This window comes from Salvelinus fontinalis, chromosome 1 (genome assembly GCF_029448725.1).
Source record: "Salvelinus fontinalis isolate EN_2023a chromosome 1, ASM2944872v1, whole genome shotgun sequence".
NCBI lineage: Eukaryota > Metazoa > Chordata > Actinopteri > Salmoniformes > Salmonidae > Salvelinus > Salvelinus fontinalis.
Genome location: NC_074665.1, coordinates 66,252,504 through 66,275,474, shown reverse-complemented (window position 1 = coordinate 66,275,474; position 22,971 = coordinate 66,252,504). Strand labels below are relative to the sequence as shown.

Here is a 22,971-nt window from a genome sequence, read left to right as displayed (position 1 = left end):
TCACAAGGTCGGAGTAATAACATGTTCAAGTACTTAAGACGTTGACTCGAATCTAGGTTGTGCCGTTAGATTGAGAAAGTTAACTAAGGATAAATATTTGTGTTTAGATGTCAAAATATCGTAAACATTTAAAAATGTTTTTTTGGTCAAGCTTGGCAATGTGCTTTAAGAAGAACAATTGTAGAAATAGCCGGGGTTTATTACTGTGGCTGTGGTAACCCAATGGGAGGACTGGAGATGTGCATGTCAGCGTAGCATCATGGGTAAAATAACACATATATTGTGAATAAACATTACAAGACAAATCACATTTTTTTTGACGATTTCGCGTCTACATTTCCTCAAGAGATGTCATAACAAGCCATTTTTAAATATTAACATTTCAAAACGTAACTACAATTCGTATGTTTCTTTCTCAATATTTAAAGCGATGGGCTAACTAAATCTTATTGAATGTGTGAACAAGTGAGCCTAGGCTAGATTATGCACATGGAGTAATGAGTAGGGTTCTGTTTTAAATGCAAAAGTATTTTTTTATGTGTGAAAAAAAAAAAACTTTCTGCCTTCCAAGTTTGAAAATTCAAACATTTTATGGGAAAGAGATGTTTCTGTATGATGCATTATCAAATTAAAGCAATTAGAGTCTATCCACCAATGAGTTTATTGAATATAAAACCAAAACAGAATTGATGTCAAAAACATGACCTTACAGCTTGTCCAAAAACAGTTATCAAGAAAATAATGTGTCATTACAATACCACATAAACATTTTGCAATGGGATTTGGTAACTGGCAGTTATATATGTTTGTAGAATTTGGCCCAGCAGATAAACCAAGTCAACAGTAGGGCCTATCTCTCAATAAAAAAAGAGCCATGTAATTCAATACAAAGATCATATTAATGCTAGTGTTAGCAATTCTGCTTGAAATAAGCACAGAGTTGTTTTAAATATATGTTTTTAACATTGAATAAAATCTTAAAGAATGCATCAAATACAAGTGTTTTCTTGTATTGCATTACAGAATGTCTCATGAAAGAAAGCACCAAGAAAAATATATTATTCGAACAAAAAAACAAGACAAATCGGCAACATAAAAACAGGGCTCAGCCAAAATATCACAGTGATATTTGCAATATAAAATGCATAAATACTGGATAGGTAATTTAAACATCATGGAGATGTTTTACAAAATCTATGGAACAAACATTCTACAAAAGGCAACAAATGGGGTGAGAAAGCTATGCAATAAACAAACCTGGTAGGGAATTTGTCACGAACAAAATAAAAAAAGAAATCTATTTAATGTGATAACATCAACTTTTTGCTGAGTGCATTTAGCCATATAATACACATACATTGAACAATTTATACACAGAATAATAGAAAACCAAGGTTATTGCTGTATAACACATACATACTTTGATATGAAAAACTGATGTTTTCCTTTTATAGGGAAAAGAGAAATCAGGAATACAGACATCTGTACCAGGCCATAACACAAGTGCCCCAAAGAGGCCACTAGCGGTGTCCATATTTGGCAGACCAGTCTGTGCGCCCATGGATGGCCTGTACTGGGGGGCGAGACCGTAGGCCAGGTGTAGTCTTGGTGGGTGACGGCACATAGGATGAGGCACCCATCTGACTTCTGCTTGACGACCTCCAGGTTGCATAATCTATGACAGCAGGGACAAGCCACATTATTACACAGCACTAAGCCTGGATTGACAACTGTGCATTGAGACTACAAAGAACACTCACTTGATGCTGTTGAGTCCCCTATAGGTCCAAGTTGCACTCTTTGGCCGGCAGAGTCAACCTCTTTTTTGAAATAGGATGGTACATATCCACTTGGAAGTGTATTTGAACCTGCATTCGGGCCATCAAATATAAAAGGACATTCAAGTTACATTTTTACTGTAAACACACAGACAGACACCACAGCCCTCTGTTTAGTAAGGTGACAGGTGCCAGGACATTGGTCCCAACCCAAACTGTTACCATGAGTGTTTCTGCTAGGAAACGTCCCTCCTACAGGAATACTGCTGCTGCCCCAGAGGTTGCTTTCACTGTAGTCTTTGTTGGAATTTATTGCCATATTATTTTTGGTACTTAAACCTGCGGGTGAGATAGGAGAGATTAGGAAGTAGGAGTTGAGAAAGTTTGCAATGTAACTTAATTCACAACAAGCTGCCCCTTGTGGCTCAACAAGACTAAATCATCATGACTCAGCAACATTAACCAATCCTTAGATTGGTAAATCAAGTGATGAAAATAATGTAGTTTCACCCAGATTTAAAAAAATCATTTGGCATTCTATATCAGAGCATGTACATGCATATGTCTCTGATTTGGTAGACAAATGGCAAATAAAGCGAGTTCAAAGTTTACTGATAAAAAAGGCTCAATGCCGAGTGACCCCATTTTATGATATACATAACAGTAACTAGATGTTCCTTACTGAAAATATGAATTTGTAAAGAAGGTAATGTTTTTGTATTTTCTACCTGGTAGATATCTTGACTGCTTCAAGTAATGCTGTTTGGCAGAGGCTGTCCTCAAAGGCTCCTGGTAGGACATGGCCATGTTCAGATTCAAAGGTGCATTGTCACCTGTCGACACCTGCCCCTTAACTTTGGGGTTGCTGAAATCCAAAACATTTCCGTACCTGAAAGACAAAGAAGAAATACATAAAGCCTTTATCTGAAAATATCAAACTGATAACACATGGGGACAGTCTCACCTGCTCAACGTCTCCTCTCTTCGTTTTTCAGTAGGAACGTTTGTTTTGCACAGAGCATTTAGAGAGGTCAACTCTGTGTCCTCAAAGTCATCCCAGCCGTCACCCTTTAAAAGGCCTGAGCCGTGGCCCCATCGCCGGCGTCCTTCATCCTTAGGTTTCACCTGATAGCTTAAGTTGGCATTTTCAGCCTCCTGGGTCAACTGGAAAAAGGAAATAGTGTATTAACAAAGAAGCAAAATGTTCAATTACATTTCATCAACTTTGCATGCCTAGCCATTGAATTTTGGATGAATTTAACAAGGTATTCTAACATCTAATGACATGATTACACTGATGACAAGCATTCGTGCTCAGCTAGCCCTGGTTGATGACCGCAAACTCACCTGGCTCGGCAAGCTCTTATCAACAATGTAAGGTAAACGGGTCTTTGGGACTCTTGCAGTCTCCTCCTGCTTCACAATGCGGTTGGGCTGCTCTCGCAGCAGCTCTGTGTGCCTCTGGTATAATGGAACCAGGGTAGGGGCTCGTTCGATCTGTTGCAGGGGCCTGGACGAGGTGAAATGTGGATTTGGGGGCACTGACTGGGGAGGGGGCACTGGTTTGAGCAGCAGTGGTTGATGCTGCTGTGATGATTGTGGCGGTAGAGGACCAGGCTGAGGCCTGCCCTGCTCCAGGATCTGCTGAGGAGTACCCAACGCCTGACCCACGTAGAAGTACGAGTACCTGAGGGCCTGCAAATGGAGAATAAAATGATTGATTGGTTTCCATTGAGCCCTAAGCAGGACATATTAATCAGCCAACATGCCATTAAATGTTAGAATATCTCAAATTGTTTAGCTATGCACAAGCTAACATAGCTGTAGATCTATTAATTAATTCAGTATTCACCACTCTATTGGTGGATGTTAAAATAACTATTCTACGGATGCATGCATGTTCATTTGGATCCATTCAACATTTCTTTTAGTACAGTTTATGACAGAGATATGCCCCAGCCAGGGTTAGCTACCTGTGCAGAGGCTGGCCTCTTCTTAGGGTCCCACTGGAGTAGGTCTCTCATGAGGTGGATGGCCTCAGTACTGGCGTTAGGGATCAGACTCCTCAGATTACTGGGGACACATTGAGGCCAGCGGAAATTCATGACTACCGACAACTGGAAGCCCTCTGGCCAGTCATTCTAGAGGAAGTGGATAAAAAAATATATTATTGAACTGCTTAAATTTCACCATACAGAAATAAAACAGAAAATTTAACAAATAATCTGAGAAAGTTTAATTTCAAAAGCATGTTACACAAGACCAATCACATCTTCAGTGAGGTTTGAATTATGCATTTAACAACACCATGATACATTCTACATGAAGATGTGAGGACAGTATAGCTTATAATCAGGTTGATATACTGGATCTAACAGCCCCAGAAAACAAGGCTACCTTCTTTGGAGTTCCCAAGACTTGGCAAATTTTGAAGATGGTGTCCACTTCACTGGAGCCTGGGAACAGAGGCCTGAGGGTGTAGAGCTCTGCCATAATGCAGCCAACGGCCCACTGGTCTATCGGAGAGCTGTAGGTGGTGGACCTCAGCAGCACCTCTGGAGCTCTGTACCTGGATATCAAATCAAAAAGTTTGTCGCATACACAGATTAGCAGATGTTAAAGCAGGTAAAAGGCAAATGCCTTTGTTCCTAACTCCAGCAATGCAGTAAATGTCTAACAGAACCATAGTAATACACAAATAATCCCCCCCTCCCCCTAAAAAAGAAGAAACAAATATCAGAACTAGCAATGTCAGAGTCCGGGATATACTTGGGATGTATAGACAAATAGGGAAAAAGTTATGTATAGCAGTAGTTATATAGGATGATCCATGTCGAGAATACTGTAAGTACAGTGCATTCGGAAATTATTCAGACACCTTGACTTTTCCCACATTTTGTTACGTTACAGCCTTGTTTTAAAATTGATTAAATGTTTTTTCCCCCCTCATCAATCTACACACAATACCCCACAAGGACAAAGCAAAGACAGGTCATTAGAAATTGTCGCAAATTCATTTCATTTTTATTTTTTTAAATAATACATTTACATAAGTATTCAGACTCTTTCCTCAGTACTTTGTTGAAGCACCTTTGGCAGTGATTACAGCCTCAGGTCTTCTTGGGTATGACGCTACAAGCTTGGCACACCTGTATTTGGGGAGTTTCTCCCATTCTTCTCAAGCTCTGACAGTTCTCTCCAGAGATGTTCAATTGGTTTCAAATTCGGACTCTGGCTGGGCCACTCAAGGACATTCAGAAACTTGTCCCGAGGCCACTCCGGCGTTGTCTTGGCTGTGTGCTTAGGGTCGTTATCCTGTTGGAAGTGAACTTTCGCCCCAGTCTGAGGTCCTGAGAACTCTGGAGCAGGTTTTCGTCAAGGATTTCTGTACTTTGCTCCGTTCATCTTTCCCTCGATCCTGACTAGTCTCCCAGTCACTACCGCTGACAAACATCCCCACAGCATGCTGCTACCACTATGTTTCACCGAAGGGATAGTGCCGAGTTTCCACCAGACGTGACACTTGGCCTCGGCCCAAAGCGTTCAATCTTGGTTTCATCAGACCAGAGAATCTTGTTTGAGGAGTGGCTTCCATCTGGCCACTGCCATAAAGGCCTGATTGATGGAGGGCTGCAGAGATGGTTGTCCTTCTGGAAGGTTCTCCCATCTCCACAGACAAACTCTATTACTCAGCTCTAGGAAGAGTCTTGGTCGGGTCTAAACTTCTTCCATTTAAGAATGATGGAGGCCACCATGTTATTGGTGGGTATTGTGTGTAGGTTAATGGAGGGAAAAAAATATTTAATACATTTTAGAATAAGGCTGTACCGTAACAAAATGTGAAAAATGTCAAGGGGTCTGAATACTTTCCGAATGCACTGTACATAAAGTGAGTAATCAATTGGTTTAAATCAAATTCAAACAGTATAATATTGTAGGAATGCTAATCGTATCTTTGTCTAACTACAGAAACGATTTTGGAACAATAGACATTACGTAAACATTAAAGTGAACAGTGTTCAATGACTGTACATAGAGCAGCAGTCTAAGGTCTCAACACAAGGAAGGGAGAAAGGCTTTATAGGCTGGTTGATGCTTCACGTGAGAGAAAATACAAGAGGAATCATGTTGTCACAAGCTGACAGAAAAGGAGACCAATAAATTCAGATTGATCAGTAAGCCAGAACTTGATCAATCACAAAATGGTGTCACAGATATGGAGGTTACAAAACTAACCATCTTGTTGAAACATAGTCTGTGTACGGGGGCCGAGATCTTATCTCACGGGCAAGCCCAAAGTCAGCTATTTTCACCAGCTCTGGTCCCATGCACAGAAGGTTCTCAGGTTTCATATCCCTGTGAAAGAATCCTGAGGGGAAAATCATACAGCGAGCATACTAAGTAACAAGTGTACCTCATTTATAGAAAATGTGCAACTAAAAAACATCTCCATGCTAGTATACAGTGGATCATACCATGCTTATGAATAAATGCTAATCCCTGCAGTATCTGGAACATAATATTTCGCACAGCAGATTCAGGGAACATCCGAGACCTGTAACATGATACAAATAACAATACATGAGCCATGATTTTGACCTGCTGACATACTGAGAAAATGTATCCCCAAAGCATTGAACCCATTTCAAATATCCTATATTTAGGCTGTATGATAAAAAAAAAAAATGTATTTACCTGTCTTTCATTAGTTGATACAAGTTCTCCTTCATGTATTCAAACACAAAGTACAAGTGGTCATTTTCCCTTATAACCTCCTTGAGTTTGACCACATTCGCATGGTTGAGTTTCTTCAAGGACTGAAAGAAGGAACAAATTAGATGGTACCTCAGCAATCAAGAACAGGCATAAAGAAATCACCTCAATCTGTATATCATCAAAAACAGCTCTGCAACACTCCATGTAAGACTTCGATACATAAAATGTTAACACATTCAAGGCCTCCCCCTTAAACCTGCCATACAAAACATTTTTGTTCAAAATCAAAACATGGTTTGACAATCAAAGCACTTCCCTTTGGTCACTGGCCAGGATGTCATTGTAAAAAAGAATTTGTTCTTAATCGACTCACCTGGATAAATAAAAGGTCAAATTAAAAAGATATATAATAACCTGTATATCATCTTGGGTACAGTGTGGGAGACAACTGGTATTTCTAAAAGTGCAGCCATTAGTGATTGTTTAAGCTTCTTAATGTTTTAAGCAAACCAGGGCAGCTCAACAATGACAAGCCACCGGGGTCTGACAATCTGGATGGAAAATGACTGGGGATAATAGCACACGATATTGCCACATCTTTAATTTAAGCCTACTAGAGAGTGTGTGCCCTCAGACCTGGAGGGAAGCTAAAGTCATTCCACTACCCAAGAATAGTAAAGCCCCCTTTACTGGCTCAAATAGCCGACCAAGCAGCCTGTTGACAACCCTTAGTAAACTTCTGGGGGGGAAAATGGTGTTGTTTGACCAGATACAATGCTATTTCACAGTAAAAAAATTGACAACAGACTTTCAGCAAGCTTATAGGGAAGGACACTCAACAAGCACAGCACTTACACAAATGACTGATTATAGAATAACTATTTTCAAAGTAACGACTCGGGATGTTGGGTTTGATATGAAAGCTTCTTTTAGTAATAATACTTGTGCACGTTACATTTACAAACTTTAGATTCTACAGAACAATGAATAATGAGTTGCTAGCGCAAAGGAGTCAGGATAATCACCTGTCAATTGTACTTAACTAGCGCGTTCGCTCTACTTCCTGTCGCAAGGCATTCTGGAACTTGCAGTCAAAAGCCTAATTCAATACTAACCAGTACAAAATATGTATGTAGTTCTCTCAATCTCCAACACACAAATTCTAAAACAATTACAAATATCTTTAGATAGAGCTCGATTAATTAACTTAAACATTAACTCTGTAACCCATTAAAGTTACAACACTCATTGGCTGAGAGAAATTGATGAAAAAAGATTGTGTGGGCTGTCTTGTTAGACTTCAGTGGAGCTTTTGATGTTATCGATCATAGTCTACTGCTGGAAAAACTTGTTATGGCTTTACACCCCCAGCTATAATGTGGATAAACAGTTACTTGTCTAACAGAACACAGAGGGTGTTCTTTAATGGAAGTCTCTCAAACACAATCCAGGTAGAATCAGGAAATCCCCAGGGTACCTGTTTAGGCACCTTGCTTTTTTCAATCTTTACTAATTACATGCCACTGACTTTGGTAAAGCCAGTGTCTATGTATGCGGATGACAACACTATACACGTCAGTTACTACAGCAACTGGAATGACGGCAACACTTAACAAAGAACTGCAGTTAGTTTCAGAGTGGGTGGCAAGGAATAAGTTAGCCCTAAATATTTCTAAACCGAAAAGCATTTTATTTTGGACAAATCATTTACTAAACCCTAAACTAAATCTTGTAATTAATAATGTGTAAATTGAGATGACTAAACTGCTTGGAGTAACCCTGGATTGTAAACTGTCATGGTCAAAACATATTGATACAACAGTAGCTAAGATGGGGAGAGGTATGTCCATAATAAAAAGTGCTGCTCTGCCTTCTTAACAACAAGGCAGGTCCTACAGGCCCTAGTTGTCACACCTTGACTACTGTTCAGTCATGTGGTCAGGAGCCACGAAAAACGACTTTAAAAAATTGCAATTGGCTCAGAACAGGGCAGCACGGCTGGCCCTTGGATGTAAACTGGGAGCTAATATTAATAATATGCATGTCAATCTCTCCTGGCTCAAAGTGGAGGAGAGATCGACTTCATCACTACTTGTATTCATGAGAGGTATTGACATGTTGAATGCACTGAGCTGTCTGACTGAACTACTGGCACACAGCTCGGACACCCATGCATACCCCACAAGAGGTCTCTTCACAGTCCAGAACAGACTATGAGAGGCGCACAGTACTACATAGAGCCATGACTACATGGAACTCTATTCCACATCAAGTAACTGATGCAAGCAGTAAAATTAGATTTAAAAACAGATAAAAAAATAATAAAAAACACCTTATGGAATAGTAGGGACTGTGAAGCAACAATAACATAACACAAACAATAACACACACGTGGATTTAGTACTGTAGATATGTGGTAGCGTAGGGGCCTGAAGACACACAGTGGGTTGTGAATGAATGTATTGTAATGTTTTTAAAATTGTATAAACTGCCTTAATTTTGCTGGACCCCAGGAAGAGTAGCTGCTGCCTTGGCAGAAGCTAATGGGGATCCATAATAAATACAAGCCACAGTAAACAGGTGAAGCAGGACTCAGTTTTCCCATGCACTGGACAGTAATGGAGGCAACTTTCAGCATGCCATATTTTCTTAGAAGGGAAAGTCATTATGGGTCTTGGTGGTGGCACATGCTATTTACAGTTGACATTCCAACTAAGATCCCTCAGGGGCTGGATTATTCTAATATGCTTCTTTGGTACCAAGCTCTGAAGTAAGGAATTAATGTCTGGCACAGGATCTAGAGTTCAAATCCAAGGGCAGTACGCAGAAGAATCCCCTTCTAAATTACTTGTGCTGGTTTCTGTGGTTCTGAGCTGAGGTGGAATTTAAATAGTCATACAAAAACTGTAACAAGTGAAACAGTTAACAGCTGTGGTAGGTTGTATTTATTATGTTTCCATGTTTTGGAATCAATAGGTGGAGCATTTTACCCACAAGCATCATATCTGGAAAGGAGCACTTACTATGACCTCACGAAGATTCATGCATTCTTCCCATGAGTAGAACTTTCTCTTCATTCTGAAACAAATTTGCAATCATTCACGATTAGCTTAACTTAAAGGGATTTTTGGCAATGAAGCCCTTTATCTACTTTCCCAGAGTCAGAAGAACTAATGGATACCATTTTCATGTCTCTGCATCCAGTATGAAGGAAGTTTTGGAAGCCAATGCTAACTAGCATTAGAGCAATGACTGGAAGTCTGAGGTATCTACCAGCAATAGCGCTAATGCTACTTAATAACTTCCTTGGGAAATAAAACTGGTATAAACAAGTTCATCTTACTCCAGGGAAGTAGATAAAGGGCTTCATTGTCAAAGGGCTTTATTATCCTTTTAATAAAAAGGACAGACATCATAGATCCTTTTTATTATAAAACATACTGGGACTCTTAATTGATATAAGAAGTTTGAGTCATAAGAGATGAATACGTAGTGCGTAAAATATATGATTGAAAACACCAAACATGTTCATAACATGTAGGCCTTCTCCATTTCAATCTCAAGACAGAGAAACCACCAACATCATGGATTTACGCAGCTAATAATGGCTAGTCCGACATTACTATCTGTTCCAGCTGGCAGATAGCCGCTGATACGTTGGTAGTGAGGGATACTGCATGATTCTGGCAAGTTCTACCTGCCCAGAGTCAGACGAACTAGTGGATAACATTTTTATATCCCTGCATGTATGGGTATGAAGGAAGTTAGTGGTAGTTTCACGAGCCAATCCTAACTAGCGTTAGCGCAATGACAAAGTCTACAGGTACAGTAGCGTTGCTTTACAACCAACCTTTATTTGGCAATAGGCTACTTTCTCAATTCCCGACTTGGAAGCCACCGCTGTCTTCTAAACTTCCATAGCTAGTTGCAGGTGGTTCGTTGGAATTTAGAAAATGCTGTTAAATTAAATAAATGTTTTGCTCCATGGTCAAAAATTTGCTGTTTACCCTTAACACTACCTACATATCAACAGCTATCCGCCAGCTGGAACAGATAGTAATGTCATACTAGCCATTGATTTATTAGCTTGGATTTATGCTGCTCGTCTGCGGCTGACCCACACACTTCCTGTCAAAGCTATAAATAGAATCCAGAGGCTTTTATGGTGCCGCCCAAAGGTACCGTACCCACCAAGATGCTTTTTTTATCAGCTAAATGGGTGGGCCTGTCAGTCATCCGTGCACTTTTATTTGTCTACACATCTGTCTAGCCAGCTGTCAGGTTAACCACACGTACTGTGGGAGTGGCCACCTGCTAATGCCATTCCTAGCAAATCCCACAGGCACTGGCAGCTCATTTTCTACACGGCTTAGCAGCTACAACCACTTGTAGGCTAAAGCCCTTCAATTTAGCTACCAGAGGATAATATGTAGCCTACACTAGCTATCAACCCTGCAAGGATGTACTGGATAGGCAAACAGAGATCAGACATATTTTCAATGACAATGTGCCCTACACTCACTTCTTAATGGCGACTAGTTCCCCTGATTCCAGGCTGCGGCCGAGGATGACTGAGCCGTAGGTGCCATCCCCGAGCTGCCTGAGAGTGGTGTATCTATTCATGGCGCTGCCCTCTCCTCGCCATTGCCTAGGGGAAGATCAGATCACTATGGGCAGGAGGAACACAGAGGTGGCAGGCTTGAAGCCCCCTGCATCTGTTGAGTGTAACCAGATTTTCCTGTGACAACAGCAGTGGACCACAGGCACAGCTGCAGGACTCATGTTGTCATGGGCTTCTTGCCTCTTCCTGAGGAGAAGGGATGGGATGTCATTAGAGGAAGCCATAAAACCAGCAATAAAATCACTGAGGGAAAATATACACTTGGTAGATGCTAACTACCTTTAGCACCTAATTTAGGGATGCAAATTTCGGTCAATTTTGCTGCCGACTAACTGACTCAGTAACCTTAACCGTCAACAAATATTTTTTTACCCAGAAAAGACTGCATGCATACAAGGAACGGCCAATTTAATTTAAGAGCTTAATGGAAACATGCAACAATAGCAAGTCTATCATCTTAGAGTCAATAGGATATAGCCTACTGTTGAGCATGCAAGCTAATAGAAGCTAATAAAACGTCATTTTCAAACGTTTGCCAAAAGGCAATTCGCGGGAAAACACCGTTCTAAACAGCGCACCTAATGTGAGCGGTTCCAGGTGTCAGAGATGAACATCTGTTATACATTTTGAAGGAGGGGGCATCTAATAGCAACAACTATGATTAGTTGCTAATATGACTAGGATTAACGTTAATTGCTAATACGACCTAGGATTGTGCGTTTAGCTTCTGGACAACGAAAGAAAGTTGACATGAAAACCAATAAAACAGGAGAGAAATGCTGGTTAAAGGCATGAGGAAGTCTAAAATAATTGCCTCCACGTTTCTGTGGATGGGTTTTGGCAAGGCTACTTTGAATCAGGATAAAACATTATTTGAAGTAAAGTATTAAAAAGCCTCAAGCTCATGTAACGGATGTGAAATGGCTAGCCAGTTAGCGGGTACGCGCTAATAGCGTTTCAATCAGTTACGTCACTTGCTCTGAAACCTAGAAGTGATGTTGCCCCTTGCTCTGCAAGGGCCGCGGCTTTTGCGGAGCGATGGGTAACCGTTGTTGATGTGTGTCGAGGGGACGGGCTAAAGTTATACTGTTACACTCACATTGCATAGTGGTGGGTGACAGCCTGCCTTACCGTTGACTATAGCATATGCACTCGAATGGCAAATGGGAGGCGCGCTTTAATTACGAGTTGAGATGGATAAATAAAAAATACTAGTTCTAATAGTGGCCATCACAACAGTTAAACACGCGATTGCATTTAGAATTGTTATTTTTTAGGCAATGCCTAAATCGGCTCTATATGCTGGCGCGTGTGGTAAATAAGATACATGACCACTAACGAAACGCACCAATGTCATTCCACAAAATTATGCAAATTAACTTGGACTGTTAAGCATGACAGGTCAAATGTATTTTCGTTAAAGGTTAATTAACATCTCTAGCGCCTATTGGTGAAGGCATCGGTTTTCTAAACGTGAACACGCATCGCTTGCGGTACGGTTTGGAAACATAAGGAATATCTTCCATATCAGCGAGAAATAAAAAACGAAAGGTTAAATTACTAGGGTTAGTGTTACCACACTAACAGACCGGAGGCAGACCACCTGTGTTACAGTAATTAGTTATCTACCATGTTCCGAACACCTGTTTATGCGAAGAAGGCCGCCAGAAACCAGTTGCAACTGAAAACTACTGTGGGCTGCAACTGTCGGTAGGACACTACTAATTAAGAGTACATACTTTGAGACTAGCTAGTGACCTAACGTTACCAAAAGACATGCATAAGATTAAGTGAAAAAAAAAAAACTCGTAAGATTTCTGACCATAATGTCATGTTTACATAGTTAACAGTACTGCTAGATAACTTACTGCTGCAACAAGAAACAAAACAATGCTGCAGCGAGCTAACGTTAACGCGTTGGTTAGCTAGTTAGCCACACGATCAATCTTTGATTGCTGCTGATAATGACAAAAATTAAGAGTAAAAGACGCTCACCCACTCTGTTTCAACTCGAATAACAAAGCATCGCTGAACTACAATAGTCAACCACCCTCACATCACAACAAATCACAGCTGCGCGACTACCAAGGCAAGGGTGTAGCCTATTCTTCTTCAGTGGTGTTTGGCAACCAATGTTATATTACCGCCACCTACTGGACTTTCCCCTCTTGATGTTTTTCACACTTATGACGAAGCCTGTCTATTTTTTTTAAATTTAAATAATTAGATAAGAACTGATTTTTTATTTACAATGACGGCCTACCCCAAACAACGCTGGGTCAATTGAGCACCACCCTATGTGATGCAGCCTGGATTTGAACCAGGGACACCTCTTGCACTGAGATGCAGTGCCTTAGATCGCTGCGCCACTCTGGAGTCTAATATCTTTTTTGTTCTGTTCTGACCATTGACTGTATTCTGACACCAACACCTGGTTGGAGCCATAGATAATGATAAAGGACTCTAGTGTCCAAAAGCTTGATTTAGCATGGGCAGAGCCATTGAGGCCGTTCAACATTTTGAAGTAGTAGGTGGGACTTCCTATGGGTTATTAAGGAAGGATCTTCTTCTTCTTTGGTATCATGGCATTCAAACATTTTGTTTGTGCATGCCACCACCTACTGTGCGGTAGTGTGTGGTCGATGACATTACATTTTGTGACACAAAAATAAAAAGCGGGAAAGGGAAAAATGCACCACCAACTAACCCTACGCCTACTGTATATACCACTATTTCATCAAATTATCCTACACCAGGCCGATGGCCTGGGAGGACGGGAGTCTTTCGTTCAACACACCTTGTAACTCTTCTGTGATTTATGTAACATTTCTGCAGTACAGTTGATAACCATGACAATGAATGCTAAGAAGCCAACCTTACTGAAGCACAAATTCGTATCATTCTGTATTGGCCTAGAGCTACTACTCACTCTTGACCTATCATCCTCTACTCTCTTCACTGCCTCAGCATCAGACACCGTCTGTTCTACTCTCACCCTGCCAACCTCAACCTGTCTCACACCGGGCACTTCTGATCCCCAGCAACATGGGCACCCCCACAATTGACACACATCCACCGATACTACAAATTCCTTTGTCCCATGCCCTCCTGCACACGTCTCACATCTCAGAATCTCCCTCCTACAGACTGCTGCAACCTGACCATGAGCTTGACATCTAAAACACCTTAGTGGGTTCGGCACAAAAGCTGTCACAGAATAACTGACATATCCTAACATGACTTTGTCAGGTAAAGACTCTACTTCATAACGACAGACAGTGTCTTCTCAGTTTTACCAGGTTCGCCACAGGTTCTGCGTCACACCAAACGGTCACACAGACACAGCGAATCTTCCATTTCAGTTGCTCCACCTCAACCCCAGTAATCACTCCTTTCAAAGGTGCCTGCTACGGACAGCACACTAAATCAAATCAACAAAAAAAAAAATCACATGCGCCAAATACAACAGGTGTAGACCTTACAGTGAAATGTTTACTTACAAGCCCTTAACCAACAATTCAGTTTGAAGAAAATCCCCCCCAAATTAAGAGTTAATAAAAACAAATAATTAAAGAGCAGCAGTAAATGACAATAGCGGGGCTATATACAGGGGGTACCGGTACAGTCAATGTGTCAGTTACAAAGAATAGTTCTCTAACATTCTCTGATTGGTGCCCATCATCACATTTTTTTATTTAACTAGGCAAGTCAGTTTAAGAACTAATTCTTATTTACAATGACGGCCTACCCCGGCCAAACCCTAACCCGGCGCCGCCCTATGGGACTCCCAATCACGGCCGGTTGTGATACAGCCTGGAAGATGCCAATTGTTGTGGAAATTCTTTCACGGCACACTCAAAGTCAATATTAACTGAATCACTCTTTATTGTCAGCAAGCTGGATAGGCCAGTCAAACTTAGATGCATAAGTACCGGTCTGAAGTGAGGTCTAAAAAGGGCGTTCCTTACATAGAGCCTTATACACTGCTATCTAAACCTACATACACATTAATAATTAATAATTGGATTGGATCCCACATGTGACTAGCTCCGTCTCTATCTTAATTTAAATAACATATTCTGGGTGTTCTGCCAGATGCTGCTCCGGAGGGGCTGCTCCGGAGCCCCCCCTCTTAATGCTCTACACTTGGTGCTTTCAAGACAACTGGGAAATCGGAAAAGAACGATGTCAAATCATGACGTCAGTGATCTTCAGCTTTGAGTAAAACAAAGATGCCCGAGTTTCCGACTTAAAATTCCGAGTTGCGTGACCGTTCAAAACGATTTTTCCCAGTCGGAGTTCGTTTTTCCCCAGAGTTCCCAGTTGTATTTAACGCAGTGAAGTCGGAGATTTCCGAGTTCCCAGTCGTTTTGAACGTGATATAAGTACTCAGCTGTTCGAGGGAAGTCGTCGAAATGGCTGCATTTCTGCGATCTCTCAAATTTCCCCGATGTGTTGTCCGTTTTTCTGACCGTGATCTGTAGACCCTCATCTGAATACGTTTACGGACAACAGAAGACCACAATGGTAGCTCAATGTCGTTTGCTATGGCTAAGCCTTGCACATAGGCAGTTGTTATCTAGCTAGCTAGGCTAACGTAGCTAGCCAGCAAGTATGGTCACTAACGCCTACTGCTTTGCTGGTGGTTGCATGACCTATCTCGTAAGCACGAAGGATACGAACTAACTCGCTAGTCAGCTACCGACAGTTAATGTATTGATAAATGAAAATGGCCAGGTGTCAACAGATTAATATACAAACTAGCTAACTGTTTGACAAATAAAACATGGCAATGGCATGCTAAACCCTGATTGCTTCTTTAAGTAGCCAACTGAACGATTTACGATGGAGTTGAGGGCAACTAGTCTGGGCGGACTGGAGCTCCGACGTCAGATACTTTTTAATATTTATTTTTTTAAACGACGGATTTCAGCACCCGAATAATAGCCTGCATTTACACATGACATTGTCCTCTGTGTAAATGAATTCTATTTCGTGCGGATATACATCGTTTTTGATCACTTTTATGCGACGTAGAAACTCCAGTCCGCCGCACAAGTCGCTGCTCAAATCCATCATAAATCGTTGAGTTTAGTTGGCAATTGTTTAGGTAACGTCAACTAGCTAGTGCCATGTTGGGAATAGGTGAAGCCAAGAAAGGGTGCTTGTTTGCTAGCTAGCTATTGTGGTGGCAAATTTGTTTGAATAATAGTGTTGTAGCTAACTTGTGCACTTTTTTTGTTGCATGCTCACACCTCAAAGTAACTTAAACACTGATCACTTTTTCCCTACCTTGAATATTGGTTGGGTGTGGTTTGTCTGTTGTCTAACTGCTTCACTTCCATAAACACAGCTTATATTTGGGAGAATGGGTATCAATATTGATATTGATGATCTAAGCCCTATTTGTTAAGACAGCCAGACACTCCACGTTTGTGATTCTCTGCCATGTTTAGGCCTATTTTATTTTTTATTTTTTTTACAATACGTTTATTTTTTTGTTCTGCAGGCTGAAAGCATTATCAATTCTCGTGGCATTGTAGAAGATCATGAGGGAGATAATGAAGATACTGATGACTCAAACCTCCAAGTAAGATGGCCTATACAAAGGTCTAAACAATTGTCTCAGGACCACTCTGAGTGATAATGAAGAGTTTAATAGAAATCCATATTGGCAGTTTTTTTTGTCATGATAGCGTACCTATACACACAGTTATGAACAAAGTTTACAAGATTGAGGATTTTTGCATTTTATGTGTGTACACGGGGATTGACATGAAAGTCTGAAATGCACTTGTCAGGAGTATTATTTTTTTTTGGTTGCCTGAAGATTATGATCAATTAGCTATTTACACACAGAATTGCCATATTATATTGCCTGCCTTTCACCTGCAAATAGGGGAGGAATCAGAAAGATCAGTACTGGAATTATTTTTTATTTAGTGATCAGTAAAAACATTCTCAGAGCAGGCTCAACTTGCCAGACTGCCATAAATAGTCTGTCTTCCACTTAAACAATGGGGAGGAACCAGAAATATCAGTTTTATGCTACTGGAATTCTTTGCAGTATTCTATATTTTTTTTTTATCACCTGCCCAATGGGGCAACCTCAGAGCAAGCTAATCTTGTAAGACTGCTCAGTTCACTTAGGGAAACCCTTAATGTCAATCACTTATACACCATTGTTCATGTGACTAGGTGGAGCTCAATGTGTTCAGGGCCCAATGGATGTCTGAACTGAAGCCCAACTCTGGGTCCAATGGGGGGAACAGAGGACTGTCGTCAAGAGCTGCAGACTTGAGAAGAAAACAAGAACTGGCCCGGGAGGAAAAAGTAAGCTGTTTTGTTAGAGCCATTTACACTGAACAAAAATATAAACGCAACATGTAAAGTGTTGGTCCAATCATGAGCTGAAATAAAAGATCCCAGAAATGTTTCATATGCACCAACTGTATTTCTCTAAAATTTTGTGCATAAATTTGTTTACATCCCTGTTCGTGAGCATTTCTCCTTTGCCAAGATAATTCATCCACCTGACAGGTGTGTCATATCAAAAAGCTGAGTAAACAGCATGATCTTTACACAGGTGCTGGGGACAATAAAAGGCCACTCTAAAATGTGCAGCTTTGTCACACAACACAATGCCACTAATGTCTCAAGTTTTGAGGGAGCGTGTAATTAGCATGCTGATTGCAAGAATGTCCACCAGAGCTGTTCCCGGATAATTTTATGTTAATTTCTTGACCATAAGCCGCCTCCAGCGTAGTTTTAGAGAATTTGGCAGTACGTCCAACTGGCCTCACAACCGCAGACCACGTGTAACCACGCCAGCCCAGGACCTCCATATCCGGCTTCTTCACCTTCAGGATCATTTGAGATCAGCCACCCAGACAGCTGATGAAACTGTGGGTTTGCACAACTGAAGAATTTCTGCACAAACTGTCAGAAACCGTCTCAGGGAAGCTCATATGCGTGCTCGTAGTCCTCACCAGGGTCTTGACCTGACTGAAGTGTGCCGTTGTCACTGACTTCAATGGGCAAATGCTCAGCTTCAATGGCCACTGGCACACTGAAGAAGTGTGCTCTTTACAGATGAATCCCGATACATTTTATCAATGGCAATTTGAATGCACAGAGATACCGTGATGAGGTCCTGAGGCCCATTGTCATGCCATTCATCCGTCGCCATCACCTCATGTTTCAGCATGATAAATCACGGCCCAATGTCCCAAGGATCTGTACACAATTCCTAGAAGCTGAAAATGTACCAATTCTTCCATGGCCTGCATACCCACCATACATATCACACATTAAGCGTGTTTGGGATGCTCTGGATCGACGTGTACGACAGCGTGTTCCAGTTCCCACCAATATCCAGCAACTTCGCACAGCCTTTGAAAAGGAGTGGGACAACATTCCAAAGGCCACAATCAACAGCCTGATCAACTCTATGCAAAGGAGATATCGCAATGCATGAGGCAAATGATAGTCACACCAGATACTGACTGGTTTTCTGATCCACACCCCTACCTACTTTTTTTTAAAGTTATGTGACCAACAGATTCATATCTGTATTCCCAGTCTTGTGAAATCCATAGATTAGGGCCTAATTAATTTATTTAAATTGACTGATTTCCTTATGATCTGTAACGCAGTAAAATCTTTGAAATTGTTGCATGTTGAGTTTTATATTTTTACTGTCATATAGAATATTAGTTTTACACCAGATTTTACTGCCTGCTAACAGCATCATCTTCACTATCGTTCTCAACGTTTGATTCTTTGTCTTAGGCCAGAGAGTTGTTCCTAAAAGCTGTTGAGGAAGAAGAAAATGGAGCTGTTTATGAAGGTATGTCTTTGAGACAAGATATGCTTCACAAAATTAAATTTGTATTTTATGGTCAAAATTATTGACCTTTAAATGTATCGTTCACCCAAATTACAAAATGACACATTGGTTTCCTTAATCAGTGAGCAGTCCACGGACAAGGTATGACCGCAATCCATGCTTTGGTTTTATTTCACAGCAACTGTTTCCAAATGCTAATATTTTAGCATTTGGAGCATATCTCATTAAAGTCATGGTACCATTTAGATTTTTTTGAACATCATGTTTAAATCATCTTAAAGTATGATTTTAAAAGTAATTACGATTTCAAATGTTAATATTGGTACCATGATTTGAATGGGATTATTGTGTGGCTATAGTTGGGATTGGGAATAATAGTTTTACACAAAATTAAAGCTAAACTTTTTCCCCTCTCTAATTTGCAGCAATTAAGTACTATCGCAGGGCAATGCAGATTGTGCCTGACATTGAGTTTAAAATCAACTACAGTCGTTCTCCTGATCCAGATGGTGGGTAAGTCTTAATATGTTGGTATACAGTAACACTACAATGACGACTACATACTGAAAGTGTCATGCCTCTTTTCCATACAAGTTCTACCATGTGAATGATACTGCATATCTGTTTCCTAGCAATGAGAATGACATGGATGGTGAAATAGAGGATCTACTGGCCTACTTCCATCAACAGCTCACTCTGCAAGACAACTCTCTGAAGATATGTGTTCCTGAGGTGGAGATGACTCAGATGCACATTTCAGGTAGAGTTTCTGCAATAGTTAGAAAGGAAAAATCCCCACATCAAATAACATTAAAAAAGTTATGTTAGCAACTCTCATGCTACCACAGTGGTTTATTAAGATGCTCCCGCATACAATGTTTCAATCCCACTGGGATCTTGGTCAGGATTGGAACCTCTCAATAAACCACTCAATGAACCACTGTCTGGGAGAATATTGGATTTGCAGTACTCAATTAGTATACTGGATTTTCTGTCTGGTTTACCTTTACACAAACTTTGATTGACTTCTATACATTACATAATCTCTCTCACTGTCAGTCTGTTCCTTTGGGTTTCTGTCCACAGCACTGCCTCCAGAGGTCTTGATATACATATTCCGTTGGGTTGTGTCTAGTGATCTGGACCTGCGTGCCCTGGAGCAGCTCTCCCTAGTCTGTAGAGGCTTCTACATTTGTGCTAGGTCAGACCAGTCATTACAAATCCAACACATTTTAAATGTACTTGCCACAAACATGGTTTTGATTCATTTTAATTCATGCTAAACTTTCAAGTGCTGTGAAACACTGTCCATACACTGTATCAAAACAGGCTCCTGAATGATGTATTGTTTTTTTTTTAATGAAACAGATTGTTATGCCCTTGGTGTTGATTTCTCCTCAGGGACCCAGAAATTTGGCGTTCGGCCTGTCTAAGAGTGTGGGGCCGGAGCTGTACCAAACTGGTACCCTTCAACTCCTGGAGGGACATGTTTCTTGAGAGGCCACGTGTGCGCTTTGATGGTAAACACTAAGGAATATTACTTATTTATCATCCTTAGAGAAAGAAAAACCCTTCTAACATATGTGGATTTGTTTCATATACTTCTCCATTTTCTCAATACCAATGCACAATTGGCATGTCTAGCAAAGGTTGCATAGCTAAAACTAGATTGGTCCCATTTTATCAGATGCTTGTTTTGTTTGGTCAATTCAATGTTGATTTTGCAGGTGTTTACATCAGCAAAACGGCATACATCCGTCAGGGAGAGGAGTCCCTTGATGGATTCTACAGGGCTTGGCACCAGGTGGAGTATTACAGGTCAGTGCTTCAGTCAGTCACTAGTGTCCTTGTTATGACATGCTAATGACTGTACAGTCGGACAAGACTAGCTATACTGTTTGTGTCCCCAGATATCTGCGTTTCTTCCCTGATGGCCAAGTCATGATGCTGACCACGCCTGAGGACCCACTGGTCACCGTTCCTCGTCTGCGTAGCAGGAACACCAGGTATTTAAAATGCAACATACACTGGCATCCAAGTCTGGAGTAACACATTTGGGGGTAATAATGTGTTTTTAGATGATCACAACAGTTGGATTTGTAACATTCATGTCTTTCCTTTTCCCTCTACACAGGGTGGAGTCCATTATGTGTGGTCATTACCGTCTGTCGCAGGACACAGACAATCAAACCAAAGTCTTTGTTGTTGTCTCCAAGAGAAAAGAAGAGGTGAGTGAGAGAAGTTACAGCATTGGACAGGGATTCATTGATGTGGGAAGGTATTTGCATATTTTGTTTTCCTGTTATTTGTTTACCCCTTTTTCTCCCCAATTTCGTGGTATCCAATTGGTAGTTAGTCTTGTCCCATCGCTGCAACTCCCATACGGACTCGGGAGAGGCGACAGTTGAGAACCGTGTGTCCTCCGAAACACAACCCAGCTTAACCAGGAAGCCAGCAGCACCAATGTGTTACAGGAAACACTGTACACCTGGTAACCGTGTCAGCGTCTATTGCGCCAGGCCTGCCACAGGAGTCGCAATGGGACAAGAACATCCCTGCGGGCCAAACCCTCCTCTAACCCGGACGACGCTGAGCCAATTGTACACCGCTCCATGGGTCTTCCGGTCGCGGCCGGCTGCGACAGAGCCTGGACTCGAACCAGGATCTCTAGTGGCACAGCTAGCGATGCAGTGCCTTAGGCCACTTGGGAGGCCCGTTTGTTTTCCTGTTATACCTTAAACCCAACAAGATAGTCTATTTCTTTACCTATTAACTGGTGCAGTGCAGGACACAGGATAGGATAAAATACTTTTTGGACTCATGTCATTGTTCACAGATGATTGAAGAGTGCTTTGGCTGTCCAGTTCTGACTGTCCGGATCCCTGTGTGCGTGTTCTCTCTTGACAGAAGGTGGCAGAGTACCAGAGAAACTCTCGGTTTTGCCGGCGGAACCCAGCGGCGCCCGAGACGGAGCACAGCTTTCACGTGGGACTGCAGCTGTCGTCTGGCGGGCGCCAGAGCTTCAACAAGCTGAATTGGATTCACCATTCCTGCCACATCAACTACAGGTAATACACTGGGAAGTTAGGGTTTTGATTTGACACCACTCATTCAATGAATGTCATTGCAAGAGAGAAAAGTGATTGGAAATGTAACTTTTCATTGAGTTCTCAGGTGTATCCATCTCCTAAAGCAGCATAAATGTTTATTTTTTTTATTTTTTAGATCCACCGGAGAAACGGTTGTCACTGCCTTCGACTTGGACCAGATGTATGCATCTTTCTTCTTTGCACGTGTGAAAAGCTACACAGCATTTTCTGAACGCCCACTGTAGGGAAGCCTAGAGAGAAGAGATAAACGTCACCACCCAAAAGTTCACACAACACTTAGACTAAATGCATATTTCTCTGCCTGTTGGCTTTGGGCTGAACTATGATTTTTAATGAATGTATCAACCTGCATCTGATTCTAAACTTAGTGTGTGCCACATAGCCATTATGTCTATGGCTGTCACAGAAAACAACAATTATTCTACTGATTCTTTTGAAGACTGGGTAGTTGTCCAGTATGATGACATAAAATGTCAATAATAGATTTTTCACCCATTTCCAATAATGAATATTTTGACGTTGTTTTTGTTAATTCTCTAGTAATATATTTTCTCCCATATGGTAAATTAACTGGAATAAACAAGTGGGAACTGTGTAGTTGTTTTTTATCACTATAAGGCGCACAACAAAAGCAGAACACTGATGGAGTTCCTCTTACCACAACCCCAATCGTAATACAACACTCTTCCTCGTTGAACACACATTTAAATTATTTCATTCTAAATCACTTTTTTTTTTACCAGGGCACACATAATCAATCCACTAATTGCATATTCTAGGAACCCAGGGCTGAAATGGATTTAGATTAAAACCAATTTGATTTACTATATATTTGTATCAGATTACAATAGGAAGGTGTGAAAGATGTGTATAGGGAATATCATTGTAAGTGATAAT

General features: G+C 41.1%; 2 protein-coding genes across 3 annotated transcripts; one reads left to right on the top strand and one right to left on the bottom strand.

The window, feature by feature from the left end:
* Window positions 1-851: 851 nt before the first annotated feature.
* Window positions 852-15,138, bottom strand: LOC129860043 (serine/threonine-protein kinase ICK-like). Of its 2 annotated transcripts, XM_055930388.1 has the most exons (14): window positions 13,111-14,396; window positions 11,017-11,301; window positions 9,518-9,572; window positions 6,474-6,595; window positions 6,254-6,333; window positions 6,015-6,147; window positions 4,176-4,347; window positions 3,752-3,919; window positions 3,126-3,473; window positions 2,743-2,942; window positions 2,507-2,667; window positions 2,001-2,117; window positions 1,761-1,868; window positions 852-1,675 (listed from the first exon to the last, which is right to left on the bottom strand). In XM_055930388.1, exons 2-14 carry the CDS (start codon window positions 11,115-11,117, stop codon window positions 1,521-1,523), a joined length of 1,920 nt encoding a protein of 639 aa, XP_055786363.1. In that variant the 5' UTR covers window positions 11,118-11,301; window positions 13,111-14,396; the 3' UTR covers window positions 852-1,520. The 2 variants fall into 2 exon arrangements, with proteins under 2 accessions (XP_055786363.1, XP_055786369.1); XM_055930394.1 differs by lacking the exons at window positions 11,017-11,301; window positions 13,111-14,396 and adding an exon at window positions 14,412-15,138.
* Window positions 15,139-15,478: 340 nt separating this feature from the next.
* Window positions 15,479-22,669, top strand: LOC129860087 (F-box only protein 9-like). The gene is made up of 13 exons (XM_055930418.1): window positions 15,479-15,642; window positions 16,625-16,705; window positions 17,314-17,448; window positions 18,907-18,964; window positions 19,390-19,477; window positions 19,597-19,724; window positions 20,051-20,165; window positions 20,366-20,484; window positions 20,692-20,782; window positions 20,875-20,970; window positions 21,099-21,192; window positions 21,872-22,032; window positions 22,190-22,669. The coding sequence occupies exons 1-13, from the start codon at window positions 15,640-15,642 to the stop codon at window positions 22,296-22,298; spliced, it is 1,278 nt and encodes a 425-aa protein (XP_055786393.1). The 5' UTR covers window positions 15,479-15,639; the 3' UTR covers window positions 22,299-22,669.
* Window positions 22,670-22,971: the final 302 nt, after the last annotated feature.